Source organism: Telmatherina bonti (assembly GCF_933228915.1).
Source record: "Telmatherina bonti genome assembly, chromosome: 16".
Taxonomy (NCBI): Eukaryota; Metazoa; Chordata; class Actinopteri; order Atheriniformes; family Telmatherinidae; genus Telmatherina; species Telmatherina bonti.
The window spans coordinates 23502231-23519596 of NC_136614.1; the positions used below are offsets into that span (position 1 = coordinate 23502231).

At 42.4% G+C, this 17366-nt stretch overlaps 1 protein-coding gene across 1 annotated transcript; it reads left to right on the top strand.

The window, feature by feature from the left end:
• Positions 1-778: 778 nt before the first annotated feature.
• On the top strand, positions 779-1588 carry lratd1 (LRAT domain containing 1; the record flags this gene model as incomplete). The annotated part of the gene is made up of 1 exon (XM_079255527.1): positions 779-1588. Exon 1 carries the CDS (start codon positions 800-802, stop codon positions 1586-1588), a length of 789 nt encoding a protein of 262 aa, XP_079111653.1. The 5' UTR covers positions 779-799.
• Between the last annotated feature and the right edge of the window lie 15778 nt (positions 1589-17366).

Consider the following 17366-nt stretch of genomic DNA (forward strand, 5'->3'; position numbering starts at 1 on the left):
CATTGGTTCGGCTGTAATGGACCAGTGACATTACTCCAGTAAAACACTTTGAAGGCGGAGCGCGGCGGCCGAGGCGGAGCTCTCCTTGGTACTTAAAAGACGCTGGAGCCGAGTGGAGTGAAGTACGAGTCCGCGGTACAGCCGGAGCACCCGGTGCACGGTGCCAAGACTGAGGGACAAGTGTGAGAAGAAAGAGAAAAGAACAAGCAGGGGTTGAGCAGAGGACTGAGCAGACCTCTGCACCAATGGATCACGACAATATCTAACCATCTGCCCTGGGAGCGCACAGGTATCCTGCTTTGTTTTTGCTGTGCGTAAAGACGCTAGAGATTGGCCTTTATGTGAGATGGGAAAATCTTTTTTACGCAGCAGTTGCCAGCCCCCACACAGTTTTTTTTTCTTGCTTCGTTTGTTCGTGACTCCCAGGTTTCCTCACATTCCACTGGATTTAACGATTAACAAATGAGTGTGAAGGGAGCAAGGGGCAGTAGATCATTGATTGTACTAGTGTGCACTTGCGGTTCAATAACACGACAGCTCATGCTTCTCTGTGTGTGTAGGTGACTGCTGAGAGGTGTTGGACTGTTATCTTGCAGTAGTGAGAAAAGAGATTTTAATGCAGGGTGGCGTTTGTGCGTAACTGTCTTGTTTTGTGAGAGGTGTGTGTGTGTGTGTGTGTGTGTGTGTGTGTGTGTGTGTGTGTGTGTGTGTGTGTGTTGCTAACCTTTTATGTCTTTTCATGTTTTCATTTTCCTCTCTCAGACACTGTAGTCCATGCCTCTGCTTTGCCAGGTCATTGATGGGAAATCAACTGGATCGGATCACCCACCTCAACTACAGCGAACTGCCGACGGGGGATCCGTCCGGGCTGGAGAAGGACGAGCTTCGAGTCGGCGTCGCCTACTTCTTCTCTGACGAAGAGGAGGAGGTGGACGACCGCACTCCGTCCGACTGCGGCTTCACCAAGGACCACAGCCCGACCGAGGAGGGACCCTTCTCGGTCAGCGAGGTGGAGTACTCAGCATTCTGCTCCCAGGAATGCATCTTCTCCAAGCTTCGGGAAAACGAGGACTTGAATGTGTACTCGGCCAAAACTTTACTGACTATGTGCAAACCCGGGGACCTGCTGGAACTGGTGGCCGCTGCGCAAGCGCCCCACTGGGCGATCTACGACCACGACGACCAGGTCATTCATCTCCACAAGGGTGAAATCCGCAAGGACAGCTTGCTTGAGATCAGCAACGGTCGACTCGGGAGAATTGTCAACAATCGGTACCGATTTCGACCTCTTCCCTCCGACCTGGTGATGCAGAACGCAGTGGGACATCTGGGCCTGAGAAGTGAGGAGATTTGCTGGACCAATTCGGAAAGTTTCGCTGCTTGGTGCCGCTTTGGGAAAAGGGAGTTCAAAGCCGGGGGAGAGGCTCACTCAGCAGAGCAGCAGTACTTCCTCAAAGTGCATCTGACCGGCAGCGGAGTGCACACGCTGGTCTTTCGTAGCCTGGAGGACATGATCCGGGAGAGGCGGCGAGTGGACGCCAGTGGAATTCTCAAAGAGCTGTCTTTGGTTAACGGGGGAAAGGAGTGATCAGGGATTCCGTTTGATATAGTCTCCTCCACCTCTCCCCCCAACCTCTCCCTGCCTCCTGTCGCCGAGGCGCACGGACGCACACTTTTGCGCACACACAAACGAACTGGCACACACGCACACAAGCACACAAACTCGCAGAAACGCAAAAGGACCTGTTGGTTTACGCCTGACTGTTTGTCTCGGATGGACCCAGGCTGCTTGAACCACACGTGCACTGTGGAATCTACATCAACATCGGACCAGAAGCTAAACAGGCAACGCCCCGCCAGATTAGAATTCGTGCTGAGTGGGAATCCCGATTCCTAATAAAACCATTACCCCGAAAAGCGAAATCACCTTTATACCCGACCCCCCCCCATAGCGCACACGACTCGGTTTGGTTTCTGTTTGATTTCTCGGGATAATGGGATTGGCCCCTTCTCTGCATAGCGTTCCTGCTGCAGCAGACCTGACGGTGAGACTGGGAGAGAGAGAGAGAGGGGGTGGGGGTGGGGTGTGGGGGGGGGGGGGGGGGGGGGGGGGGGGGTTGTAAGATAGGATTTGGGATGGCTCTCAAAAGTCTCCCCTCTATTTTTTTACTGTTAGCTTTAAGACCGGGACAGACCACAACACATCCAAGCCACTAATCCATAGACCTCCTACAGTCCCGACTGGCTAGGCAGCTGCCTGAACAAAGCATCTTGGTTTGACCAAGCTCCTCTTTTGCCATATCAGAAAGTATTGTCATTTCCACAATGCTGTCATCTTGCCCCACAGCACTTGGATGTATGTGTAAATTGTACTAAAACATTGATTTAAATTTGAGTCCCTTATTTTTGTATTTAAGTTTAGTGGATTTAACCCTGATCTCTTTTGGTTCTAATAAATGGAGGTTGAAATATGAAAATAAGAACTTGGTCTTTTAGGTTTTGTTTGGTTGCTCGTTCATTAGCTTTTCCTGTGTAAATCATCTGAATTATTGATGCTCCAGTGCCTCCTGACCTGCCTCAAGCCTTACAGACTTCCCAGCTTTGGCAGTAAAATGGCCATCTGCATTAAACACATAAAGACTTTATGAAAAAATCCATATGTGACCTGGCAGTAATATAGGCGGCTTTGGTGATTATGTGGAGCAAATGCCTAAAGCTTGTCCCACACTATGATTCATCATGTGGGGTTTACCCTGCCCGTATTTAGACATTCACAGTTCACAGATGGATTGGAGTTATCTTGGCACATATTTTACATTCGCATTGCGAACAAGATGTCACCCATAGAATTCTTATCATCAAGCAACACACTGTTATCATGGCACCTGTGCTGTAGCGGCCTGCAGCTGCTTTATCTCTGGAGTCATCCTCATCTGTGAGGGTCAGACAGGGACTGTTTACTTGGATGTGTGATCAGATTTCTTCATGCAAAATGGATGAGTGATCGGACGTGTACATTTCTCGGTGTTTCTTTGTCTTTGCTGAATTAAATCCAAACGGATCGGGCAAGCATGTGGAGAGGTTTTGCAGTTACGTTTTGCCTGATTGGTGGAGTGGGTTTCCTGTTTTTTGGGTTGTTTTTTTTTCTTTTAGAAATTCAGGATTGCAACAACACATCTTGTTTTACTGAACTCCCCCCTTTCAGGTTTTGTTGGTTTAAGCCTCATGAGTCAAAGAGATGTTGTTTTTGTCAAAGCCAGCTGAAGTAGAGCAGCATGTGTGCATTAGTTGTGTGTGTCCGGTGGAACTGATTTATTTTGGTGAATTGACAGGACAGATCTCATGTGTGTGTTTGTGTTTGTAAGTGTGCAAATTTGATGGCTTAGTTTCATGTCATAAACCAAACAAGCTTGTCTGTATATGTGTAAACGAAGATTTTCTCTTGTAATTGCATCAGATACCTCACATCATTGGCTTTTGTTCCAAACTTATCGACACGTTTCTCTGATGCTTTCTCCTTTTTCTGCCATTCTCATAAGTTGTAAGTTGCCAGTATTTCTTTGTAAAAAGGTGAATATTGTAGCTACCGCTTGCAAAAGTACAACATAAAATTCAAGTTTCTCTGTGAAAAACATAGAAATCAAAATATTTCAAGACGTATTTGAGCTTGAATATGTTTTTAGAACTCCAAGTCACAAACACGCCCTCTTTGTTGCATCCAGACAAGCAAGCTGCTGCTGCTGCTGCTGTTTCATTCCTTTCCTTTCTTTTGTTTTACCCACCGACTGTTCAGGCTGCTCGGTACATTTTGAACAACCTGAGGTTGCCTCAGGTGGGTGACTTTGTGTGCGCATGTGTGTGTAACTGCGTCAGACTTCCCTTGTGAGTTTGAAAAATCAGGGTACTGGGGCAGCCAATGTTACACTTTGTGTTTGTAGTCTGTGACTAATAGGACTCAGAAAAAAAGAGCTGTGTGTATATGTGTGCTTGGGGCAGATTATACACACACACACACACACACACACACACACACACACACCATAAAGTCAGCTTTAGAGGAGTGTCTGACATGACACCATGCTTGTGTTTGCCCATTAGTTTCAGCTCTATATATCATATCAGTGAGTGTGTATGTGGTGGTGTAGGTGGGAAATCTACTTCACAAAGGTGTGACCATGTTGCTTGTGTGAGCATGGGCAATTTAGTGTGTGTGTGTGTGTGTGTGTGTGTGTGTGTGTGTGTGTGTGTGTGTGTGTGTGTGTGTGTGTGTGTGTGTGTGTGTGTGTGTGTGTGTGTGTGTAAGCCATATGCTGTGTGCATGGACTAGATATTGGTGAAGATCTGTATCTTCGTATCCATCAGCAACAGTGTGAGAGTAAACGTTGTTACTAGGGAAACTCCAGACACGAGTGTACTGTACATTCACTGAGATCTTGTTTCTGCATACGTTTGTGTGTGACTGTGCACACTCTCCATAGCTCCAAGCTAGCTATAAGCCTAATGGCTGGTCACGTAAGACAAACACATGACATCCAAATCTCTCTCACACACAGGCAGACACATGCACCAATTCACAAGGGGACCCGCTATTGTTCCTTTGGTGTGGATGTATTCAATTCATACAGGGGTTAGCTTTCACCGTGTGTGTGTGTGTGTGTGTGCGTGTGTGTGTACGCCTGCATGTGTGCACATCTGGACAAAGAGGATCCTGGCTAGCCTGCTGCCAAATCAGTGGTCTCAGAGGAGATGTTCTTGGGAGGAGAGAACAAGAGAGAATATTTTGTCTGCAGGATGCCTTTAAGAGGATCTCTTTCTAATCTAGATACGGTCCCGTACTCCCAGTAGACTTAAACATGATTTTTTTTTCCCTTCTTCTGCTTTCAGGGATGGGCATTTTACTCAACAACAACACAGCTGGTGATGTAAATGAGGCAGTTGCAAATGGGTTACATGCTGTTAAAATGTTGACACCAGTGGTGTCCTCTCAACATCTGTTGGGAAATGATTTCGTACATCACATGAAGTATTACTGCATTAGTGTTACTGCAGTTTTATTGAACCCACAACAACAAAGTGACATTTAAATATGATAACGCTGCCGCTCACTTATGATTTTAATCAAATGGCCTTTTAGATATGTTCATCAGTGCTAAGTGCCATCTTTGCCAGAGACTAATTATGCCTGTTAAAGATTAGTAAATTCTTCGCTGTTGTGAGATGGACAGTGGCGATGGCTTTCTCCAACTGGAGGCCGAGACTTAAACTACACACGACTGTTTTGGTCTTAAAGTTTTTGCTTCAATGAAAGCTTAACTTATAAATGCAGTGAATGAGTTTATCATACAGCCAATCAAAGCATGACAGCAGCCTTTCATGAGCCATACACATCCTTGTAAAATATATTAAAAACACTTCTGCAGCTATTAATACTCATTGTTTTAGCGGTACCACAACATACCTCTGACAGAATTTCATGTTTGTCACTTTTCTTGTCCGCCATACGTGAATTTTCTGGCATATTTAACTCCTCTAACTATGAGTCATTAAGCAAGTTGAAGTTGAATTGATCATCCCATATGTGTCTAGCTAAGGATGAAGTATTGTTTTTGATGTTTTCAGCATGATAGTGCATTATCTATTATTATCTATAGTTTGAAATTGAATAAAAATGAGAAAGATGCAATACGCAACGCCAGCGATCCAAGATCTCTGACTGGTACTAACTTTTAAGGCCTTTAATAAACCTATAAATCCAAGTTCCAAAGCTTTATAAATGCAGACCAACCATGGCTCCTCTAAACAGCTGCTTAACCTGATACAATCAAAATAACTGATGGGCACAAAGCAGGAGATGGCTGTAATGAAATAGTAAAGTGTGTGTAGGTAGCAACTGTTTCAGTTTCTGTTGTAAATAGGAAAAGTAGTTTGCAAGAAGAATGAAGGTAAATATATCTGGGCAGCACAGTGCAGGAAAGACAATCAAAACTGTTCTACAGCAAAATCTGCTCAAATATGGCCTCCAAGGAAGAGTCATAAGGAGAAGCTTAATGTCAGCTGATTTTTTAATTTGTTTTAATATGATGCTTACAAAAACAACCTCTGTGCCTGAAAGCCAGCCTTTATCCATCCATCCAACAAGCAAAATGTATTGAATAGAAAACATTTCAGTAATGACAGGAACAACGTGGACAAGTTCAGAATGGTTTGCGAAATTTTCATTTTCCTTAAATCTGACTAGGAAGGATTCTACATGAAAGTGGACAAAGTGTATTTTCTCTGGCTTGTGATGTGAAGCAAAGATACATTTTTATCTTTTAACACACCTCCAACAATAAACAAGCCATCCTGGTTATGACCTGCCTGGACCTCGCCCAGCTTTGTGTAAAAAGCAGGTGGGGGAACTGACATGCAAATTAACACCTGTGTTCAGTTAAAGTCTGTTTGCTCAAGTCAAATTTGGTAATCAGGAAAAACAGCAATGCTGCACCTTTAAAATGCCTTAAGTATCAAAATGAAAAAAAAAAAATCTGTTTGCTTCATGTCTCCATACAGTTTATGTTATTGAATCCTCACTATTACCATTGCAAGCATATGCTAAGCATTACTTTAAGCATGTTGAAATGAAGCTTATAGTTATGGCATCTTAGCACTGACAACTCTAAATGTACTGCCTTATTCTGAAAATAAGCAAATTACGTTGTAAGAGTGTAGAAGAAAAATACACACTCAGACTATTGTCATAAAACAGTAGTTATTGCATGTTTTAAGTACTCATATTTTGGCTCAGCATTTCTTTCTTTGAATTGTGCGAAGGGATGTCACCCTGCTTTGTACATTTACCATAATCCTAAACATTTGTCATGTTATTTTAAGGAAGCAAAATGAAACACAAAAGGCTTAAAATGTGTATAAGTGGTATTTATGTGCATGGCCATGACAACACATTCAAGTTTTATTAAGTAAGCTTCACTGAAGCTTAAATTCTTTCTACATCATTGTGTTTTGGTAAATTCCTAAACATGAGTTTGAAAAAAAGCAAAACAATAAAAACTCCCTCAGACAGTAAAGCCCAACAATACCATTTATTACAGCCGACACATTTTCTATGCCAACATATGACAGCGCTTCACTGGGTTTTGAGCCTGCACAGCCTCTGGATGTTTTTTTTTTCCAGCATCTGCACTGCTCTGTCCTCAGTTCCTCACAGCTCCTCAGAGGAGGAGGTGATGATGGCTAAATGTCAGCATTCTGTTGTCAACTGCTGCTTACCCTTTATTCACTTGCTTGTATGGCTTTACACATATTACCTTTATGTTTATAGTTAAGAAAATATGAAGGTTTCTGATTGCTTTCAGAAGGAAACAAAGAGTCAGCCATCCTGGCATTTGGGTTCTTTGATGATGACCTTTTTAGGGGGAAATTGGATGAGATTGAAATGGAAGAATCTTCACTACAGGAGGTGTTACTTTTTCTTCACCAAGCAGCAACAACAACAAAAAACTCATTCGCAATTCATTCTGTAGATGTTTTACTTCACTCTCTCTTAGGTGTTTCATAATTCGTGTTTGCTAATGTTTTTTCCTCTAATTACTCTGCTTTACTTGTCCAAAACACAGCTGAATAATAATAATGAGCAATTTGGTAGCGATCAAACACTCATGCAAGGTGAATTCTCATGAAAACATCCTTACAAGGAGAGTGTATGTATTCCTGTATTTCATGAATGATAATGAGAATTTTCCGACTCCCCTGCAGAGGTCACAAACTTGTGTCTAGCTCAGCAGCTCTGTCGAAAAGCTCGACTGTTTCAAAGGTGAGAGGACAAATGTTGCACCCACGCGGACCTTCACATGCATATGTAACGTGTATATATATATATATATAAATATATATATATATATATATATATATATATATATATATATATATATATATATATATATGTATATATAAACATGGTGTCATTTTACTCCTCAGTTCATACGAGTGAAAAGAGAAATTGCCCCCAGGCTGTGGCCCAGTGCAATCCCAGTTTGATTAATGAAAGCTGTAACACAGCCACATCTTTCCGTCTCTGTGGTTTTAATCCCTCTTAAAAAGTCACAGCAAAAGGTTACTGTAAATGTCATTATGAGCATTTCGCAACCTCCCTACCACCAAATGTCAGTCTTTTAACATTTTATACTCCTTGGGGTGTTCACTCTAAAGATTTTTATTTTACCCTTTCATAATGTTTCTCTTTACCCATAACATTTTTGATCGGATCTTTTACAGTTGTGTACTGTGCTACATCTGCAAATAATTGATTTTTAAAAGAAGACTTTGCATGAAGATCTTTGATTTTTTTTTTTTCTTTCATGCATGGATGGGGATAATCGCTTTCCTATGTCTGAAAGAGAATGTCAGAGTGGAGCCTAAAAACAAGCATGTGGTCATTTCACAGTCAGTGTGAGGCCTGCTAAGGCTGTTTGAGAAGTGAGAGGCTGGTGAATGAGCATAAAGCTCATGTAGCTCCACAGCATGTGTTTGCATCTTCATAGCAATAGCTCAGAGCTGATGTTTTAATGTTTTAAGGTTTTGGGGGTTTTTTTGTTTTTTTTTTGTCTAAATGCAGTTTGCTGTAAATTATCTATATATCTATAATTAATGATAAACACCTTTACACAGCAACTTTTACAGTTTCACACACACACACACACACACACACACACACACACACACACACACACACACACACACACACACACACACACACACACACACACACACCAAATCCTCAAATGAAAATTTTGTGTTTCTGTGCAGGAGTATTCCCTCCGTTAAATAGCTGAAAACATTATAACTGGTGGTCACTAAACAGCTTTGATGTAAAGTACAGAAAGTACAACTTACTGCTCTCCATAAACAAATAAAATAAACAAACAAACAACAATATCTGGGGCAGTATGTGGGTAGGTCTAAATATCTAAATAACAGTTCACAAAGATTTCAAAGACATTGTGGCTAATTTACAAAGAAATGGATTTGAACTCTAACTTTACGCCTTGTAGGTTGCTTATGCTAGTGTGTGGATGGATGGATGGATGGATGGATGGATGGAAAAGTAATGCCTGTCAAATTGGACAAACTCTACAACAAGGTAAAAAAAAAAAAAAACAAGCAGATTATCTTAATTTATGTTATTCTGCTGATTTAGCATCTGTATGGACCACAGCATATGACAGGATTATAGATGAAACTCTAATTTTTGTTCTCACACAGATGATTGTGTCCTTGGATGATAGTTTAGCCGTTAAGTGGTTAAGCTGTTTATTTTGTACAGGATTAAACTAATTCCAAACATTTTGAATCACAAAAATACTCTAAGACTGAAAAATAGGGTGATGTACCAAGGAGTTAACTGAGTAAACAGGGATTCTCAATCCTGGTCCTTAAGGCTCAGTGTCCTGCAGATTTTCCTAGTGTCCTTGAAGGAATACAGCAGACTCAGACTCAGACAAGCTCTGCATACATCTGCTAAACACACACTTATTTGAATCAGGTGTGTTGCAGCTGCAGGACACTTGGAAAACCTGCTGGACACCTGTCCTCGAGAACCTGGATTGAGGATCCCTGGAGTAAAGGGTTAAACTATCATCACTACGGCACAGTAAATGCTAATGTAAGACTGCAGACTATTGAAATGAAGAAAAAAATGACTGATTGAAATAATCATCATGAAAAATAATAAAAGAATATCTGTAAATGCGTCGAACATGAAGCTCATCAGCAAACTTTGTGGCAACTTCATGTTATTTCCTCCGAATTCAGACAAAAATTTAGATTAGTTCCTAAGATTAGTTAGATTAGTTAAATTATTTCTTTTCCCAACGTATAACAGATGATCACAAATTGACAGAAGTAAAATGTAATGCGGTTGATACAATTATTAAAGAATGAGAATGAATAATTGAAGTGAGTGATGCACAGACACTAGTCTGCACAGTTCACTGAAACCAAACAAACATGTGACCTAATCCGCATCTTCAGAGAAAAACAGCAATATTTAAAGAATATTTACTATACATGACCATTCAACCATTCAGAGTTTGTTCCATACAAACTAAAAGCCATTTAAATAAAGTCACTTTCAATTAATCTACTTCTGGAGTTGTGTCGATGTTTTATTTTTTTTTCCACTTATTTATTTGTAATTTGCACCATTTCCTGCAGTACAGAAAATTCAAAAGATTTTAAACTAAACCTGATTTTTTTTCACAGAAAAGTGCAATCAGAGCAAAATACATTTGGTCTTAAAACGTGGCAGCCACTGTTAGTAGCACAGGGATGACCGTGTTCGCCATATCTGACTCTTCATTAGAAAATCACTTGAGAAGGTTTTGAAAAAACAAAAAACAAAAAACAGGTAAGTTTTAATTAAAAGATAAGAAGTGGAATTCATTCTTAATGCATCACACTTCATTTGTCGTTGTGCTGACGTATAAAGCAGGATAAAATAACTTTATAAAAACCCTGAATGTCTTATTGAGACACTGTGCAGGTCAACCAGTGGGACACGTATCAGCAGAAAAACTGCATAAAGTAAAAATCAGCCATTTATTTCTCCAGCAAAACGATCAAGAGTGTATCATTACGTTTCTCAGTGAGGATGAGATTATTTTGTTTATTTGTTTTTTATTTAGCCATCTTTTTTTTTTTTTTTTTTAGTATTTTTCTCTCTTTTGTTGTTTTACAAACATTCAATATCCAATGAAAACTTGCATTAATAAAAGGATACATTGTTTTATAAAAGTACAGAGCAAGAGGGAAAAAGTCTGCAAGAGAAGGCACCTGCAGGCATTTGGTGCTGGTTTCCTCCTGCTGGAGGGACTTCGTGAATACTTGGGTACTGGTGTTTGTGCATTATTTCATTCCTCAGGCTTCCATTCAGCATTCTCCTCTAGTCACGTCCTCTTCCACGTCCTCCAGTTCTCACTAAAAGACGTCAACAACTTGTCAAATATCCACGTATTCTTAACATTACATATTGTTTTTATAAGTCACGGGTAATAAAAGCTTTGTACTCATCTTCTAAAGAATGTAGGAAATGAATCTCAGGATCAATATAAAATGAAACAACAATTTATCCATGCTGCATTTGTGCACATAGCCCCACAGAAGTCTTAAATGTTGTCAATAAACAACAGATTCTGCCTCTTATGTCAACACATTATTAAAGTATCATGTTTCCACACCTTATTAACCCACAATCACATCCTAATTATCTCCTTCTTATGCATTACACACTAATGACTGTATAACAGTGTTTTCCTCATTATTACACTATAGACGTGTCAGCAGTTATTCACCATAACACCATTGTTAAAGTTGAACTGACAAAAGTGCTGCACGATTTCTTGGACATAAATTTGGTTTCATCAGCTAGAACTTTCCACAAAGTCAGAACTAAGATAGATAAAACGAGATAATGAAAAATAGTGAAATAAATAACTTCAGCAGGCTGAATGGGATTATTTAGAAGAACAGTGACAATCATCTTTCTGCTCGAATGTGGTCTCACAAAGCCGAGTGATACTGTCAGTGTTAAGCAACACACAGAGCAACTTCCATATAAGGTGAAGGACGTTCAATGCAGGCATCTTCCTGGCTGCAACCTGGATGTTTTGTCGAACAGACAAAGACACAACCGAGCATGTGAGGGTTTCTGTCTCTAAGTGGGGATTGCTTTTGACAGCTGTTTTCTTCCTTCATATTTCCGCTCATGCCTTTAATGAAAAGCCCGGTGATGCTTTCAGTGACATGTCTGAGGAAAGAAGAAAAGAAAAAAAAAAATCACTAAATTTCTGTATTCGCTGATAGTTTCCTCATCCAAAGATTCCTCCACAATCATTTCAATTCCATCGCTTTTCATGTCCTCCTGAGGTCTTCAGTTTCATTCTCACCTCTCTGTGACCTGTGTGGGGTTTCCATCCTCGCCCACCACATTACACCAGACTGAAAGTACAGACTCACTTCTCCGGCTCTATTTCTTCTTTCGTCTGCAAGCCAACAAATGATACTATCCAGCTTTAAAAAGTGTTTTAAAACATCATGTAGGAAAACGACAAACAGACAAACAAACAAATTGCAATTTTGAACATTTCTGTTGTATTAACAGAACTGGTTTATTTGGAGCTTTTGTGATGCCTTCAGAGCAGGGAAAGTGAGGGTGAATGTGACAGGTAAAAAACATATTATCATGTCTTGTTTATTAAGAGGCGCTTTGACGTGCAGATGAGACGGCACTCCAGCCAGCTATCAAGTGTGCCAACCACCTGTTTAAGTTAAACTCACTGAGTCTGGCATTTACACAATAAAACAGAGGCTTGACAGATTGAGGTGTTTGGAAACATGGTGATGGAAAAGTGCTTCATGATTATACCCGGCAGCAGCTGAAGGCGGAGCCCTCTCGACATCCCACAGCGTTAAAGACTGGGGAAGACAAAAGAAACGGCTTCGTGTTCCAGTTGCCCAAAGCAACAGAAAAAAGTATGCTGTAAACATGTGTCCGACCATCCTATCACCCAAACTGTTGACTGCAGCTTGAACTGGTGACGGCAAGCATGAATGCAAAGTCTGATAAAATGATGAATTTGATGGTGGAGTCATAAAAAGCATAAATGCCGAGGATGAAAAAAGAAAATCAGTCTATTGTATCAGGTGACTTTGTGAAGTTGCTTCATTAAGTTTAAATCTCCAGACGGTGAAGTTAAACCACTGTAAACAAAAAGATAACAAGTATCGATTAAATGTGTTGCAGACACATTTAAATCAAATAAAAATAACATGGAAAGCATTATATACGATGACAGATTTTGTTTGCCTGCATTTCAGTTCATTTATCTGATATTTATTCTCCTCTTCAGAGTCCAGCACTTCTTTTACCTGGTTATTTATTCATTATATTAAATCACACTGCAGGCACACTCTTTTTTTCTTTTTTTTTTTAAATCAATACCTCATATTTCCCACCAACATTTAACAGTTGTTTTTTTTCTATAGTACAGTTTTTAGAAACAATTTTTTTTTTTTTTTAAACCATGCAGACTGAAAATGTGTCCAAAGATCAAACACATCCGCGAGGCAGTCGGCTCAGAGGGAAACTTAGCTGCTCAATATGATACAGTTGTTAAAATCTAAATTCATCATGGAGCATTGACTATTTAGATCTAAAAACAGTGTTTAAAACTATCTGGAGTGTCATTAGTTCCCCTAAGATCTGTACAAACATACATTTTTCACAAACCTGATGATGTAGCTCCAATAATGGGGGAACATAGATAATTGTTTACAGAATTCTTCAATTCTACATTCGATCGATTTTTATCATCCAAAACCACAACTGTAAAACCCATAGTGATGTGAGGTCACATATTGGGAAGATCTATCCTCCATGAACCATCAATGTCTGGCCTGCAATCCACAAAAATCCAGCTGTTCATCCAACTGTTGCGGAGATTTTTCACTCTGGAACGAAGTGGCAAACCGGCTGACCTGACAAACTAACATTGCTATCCTTAAAGCCATGCAGCTAGCCAGGGGTGAAATTGGGATTTGTGAGGAGGGACTGTCCTTCTCCATGGGGGAACTGAGTATGGGAGGAGTATGTTCAACAAACCACACTCAGCCTTTCCCCCCATTTTACTCAGTTGAAAGAACTGTGTTTAGACCACATGGACTGTTCAGGGTTACAACAACAGGGTTTCCAGGAATAAGATGTCACTGGTTAATCTTTTAAATGTAAAGTTAGTTCAGGAAATTAAGGGAATAAGTATCTCATACTGAATCAAGCCAGACCGCTAACATACAGGAGAAGAAAGAATTAATTTCTTTATTTGGATGAGAAACTATCTGTGAATGAGTGGCAAAAAAAAAGTTTTTCATTCAGCGAGATGAAACCTCAAGAGAACACTACAACACGACAAAATACCCAGTGAATTAAAAACAAGGCAGCTCTCTTATTTCTAAATGAAATAAATTTGTCGTTTAACCTTTTATTCAACACCACTGTTACTTCACTGAGGGGAAGCCTGAAAAATAGATTGACACAATAATTTATCCAGTTTGCTTCAGTGACTTTCAGCAGAAAATAATCACAGTTTTTATCCCAAGCTAAGCAAAGCTCGACTGCTCAAGTTAGCTGAATGCAGACAGCTTCCATGTCAGATTATTTAGGGGCAGGTGGTGGGGGTGGTGTAGGCAGGCTTGGTACATGCATATTGTATGTGGATGTATGTGTGTGTGTGTGTGTGTGACTGTAAAGTGTTTTATAGATTTGATTTGATCAGATCTGAAGTATGTTGGGGTCTTGCTCATGAGTGTGAGACACAAGGAACAGGAGATCAACAGGTGGGTCAGTATCCATGGTGCCAGCTTTGCATCAGTCTGTCAAGGTGATGAAGGGGCTGAGACAAAAGGCAAAGCTCTCAGTTTACTGGTCGACTTCCAGTTCTATTGTCATCTATGTTCATGAGTTGTAGGTAGTGACCAAATAAATGAGAATGTCGGTATGAGCTCCTCTACACTGTGTCTGGGCTCTTTAGAGATTGTATCAGAAGCCCTGTGTCATAGCTGGGTAGTAACATGCTACCTCGACTTGGGAGCATTCACTTGGAGTTTTTTTGTAAACCATTTGAAAGAGTAGTTTAACTAAACTACAGAGTTTCATTTTACTGAGTGAATTTCTGAAAAATAAACTCCTTGCTGTTTTTCACCATTTCTTCATTCAGATATATTTTATTTTTTGCAGCAATGCAGCCAGTTTCACCAATCAGATGATGCCATTTAGTTACATGACTGCAGACAAACCATGGCAGTTTACAAAGTTCACAAATCCATCAGACAAGAAATGAAAACTACTAGCTACATTTTTAGATGCAATTTTTTAGCAACTCTACCCACCTCTGCTCCTCTGCATCGAGGGGAGCCAGATGAGGTGGCTTAGGCATCAAGATGAATACATAACGCTCCAGTATGTCCCAACATGATGAAGCCCCATGGAGCATGGAAGGACAAGTTGGAGGGACTATGTCTCTTGAATGGCCTGGAAATTTCTAGAAGTTCCCCTGGATGAGCTGGAAGAAGCAACAGAGGTAAAGGAAGTGTGTACTTTACTGCATAAGTTGCTCCCATAACCAGACCTTTGATAAGTGGTAGAAGATGGATGGCTGGTTTTTCAGCTTATATGAGGATGCTGGTGTACGTAGAGAGAACCCATCTATATATGAGTTAAACATGCAACCACAACATAGAAAGGTCCAGGTGGAAGATTGAACTACTAACCTTCACAGTGCAGGTAAACATTGCTGTGCTGCATACTCTACGCTCAGTTGTAGGTGACACACCTTCTCACTATCTCATGCTATCTATTTGTTAGGTTGACATCAGGTTCGGAGAATTCACATGCGGACTCGGCTTGGAATTTCAATAATAATTTATTTGCTTCTTTCTGATTCTTGATTCTTTCCCAGGTGGATGCGGAAACTAGGTTTAGTCGGCAGGCAGACAAGCGGGGAGGAAAACCTAGCGGATAGAGAGGCGGGCAGGCAGGCGGGCAGGCAGGCAGGCAGGCAGGCAGGACAGCAATCGGGCAAACAGGCAGGATCTCTGACGGGAAAAAACACACAGGTTATCGAGCAGGACTATACACAGGGAAGAATCTTTCAGGCCGAGAGTTGTACCGCAGGAAGTTCAACAATCTGGCGATGAACAGCAGGCCGGGCGGATCTTAAGTAGTGCTGCAGCTGATTGCCAGGATGAGGATCAGGTGTTTAGGATGCCAGGCACGCCCACCAAGGAACAGGATCACAACAGTACCCCCCCCTCAACGGGAGCCACCAGGCGACAGAAAACGGTCAGGATGAGCCCGGCGAAAGTCACGAACCAGGGAGGCATCCAAAATGAAAGAGCGGGGGACCCAGGCACGCTCCTCAGGACCATACCCCTCCCAGTCCACCAGGTACTGAAAACCCCGACCACGACGGCGCACATCAAGGAGACGGCGGACCGTGTAAGCCGGGCGACCAGCCACAAGCCGGGCGGGAGGAGGGGGCCTGGAAGGAGGGACCAGAGGACTGGACGAAACAGGCTTAAGTTGGGAGACGTGGAATGAGGGATGAACCCGCATGGAACTGGGGAGTTTGAGTTGGACCACAGTAGGGTTGATGATCCGTTGAACTTCAAAGGGGCCCAAGTAACGAGGGGTCAGTTTCCGGGCATCGGTTCGTAAGGGAATATTCCTGGATGAAAGCCAAACCTTCTGACCGGGGGAATAATCGGGCGCAGGAGTCCGGTGACGATCCGCCTGGCGCTGATTCCGTTCCCCAATGCGGAGAAGCGCAGCCCGAGCCTTCTGCCAGACCCGTCGGCAGCGGCGGATGTGAAGCTGGACGGACGGCACCGAAACCTCACCCTCCTGGGCGGGGAATAGTGGTGGCTGGTACCCTAGGGAGCACTCAAAAGGGGACAAGCCAGAGGCTGAGGAGGTGAGAGAATTGTGTGCATACTCCACCCAGTCCAGATGTTCGCTCCAAGACGACGGGTTAGCTTCTGACACACACCGGAGGGCAGTCTCCAAGTCCTGATTAGCCCTTTCAGCTTGACCATTGGTTTGGGGGTGAAAACCAGACGACAGACTCAGAGTGGCACCAATAGACTGACAGAAAGCCCGCCATACCTGAGACGTGAATTGGGGCCCTCTGTCAGACACGATGTCCGCGGGTAGCCCGTGGAGCCGAAACACGTGGTGAACCAGTAGATCAGCCGTTTCCTTGGCCGAGGGGAGCTTGGGGAGAGCAACAAAATGCACGGCCTTGGAAAAACGGTCAACAATGGTTAGGATAGTGTCTTTACCTCTGGAGACGGGTAAGCCGGTGACGAAGTCCAGGGCAATGTGGGACCAGGGCCGGCTGGGAACAGGTAAGGGTCGTAGGAGACCGGCCGGTGGTTTATGCGAGGCCTTACTCCGGGCACAGGTAGTGCAGGCAGCTACAAACTCCCGAGCATCCTTATCCATAGTGGGCCACCAAAACCTACGCTTGATGAGGGATAGGGTGCGCGTGGATCCAGGGTGGCAAGCCAGGCGAGAAGAGTGACCCCACTGGAGGACCAAGGAACGGGCGGTATCTGGAACAAATAAACGGTTAGGCGGACCTGTGCCTGGGTCAGGTTGCCGTCGCTGGGCCGCGAGGACCTTATCCTCCACGTCCCAGGTAACTGCAGCAGCAATGCAGGTGGCAGGCAGGATTGTGTCCGTGGAGGGAGCGGAACCTGATGTGAACTGGCGGGAAAGGGAGTCTGGCTTCTGGTTCTTGGAACCGGGTCGGTAC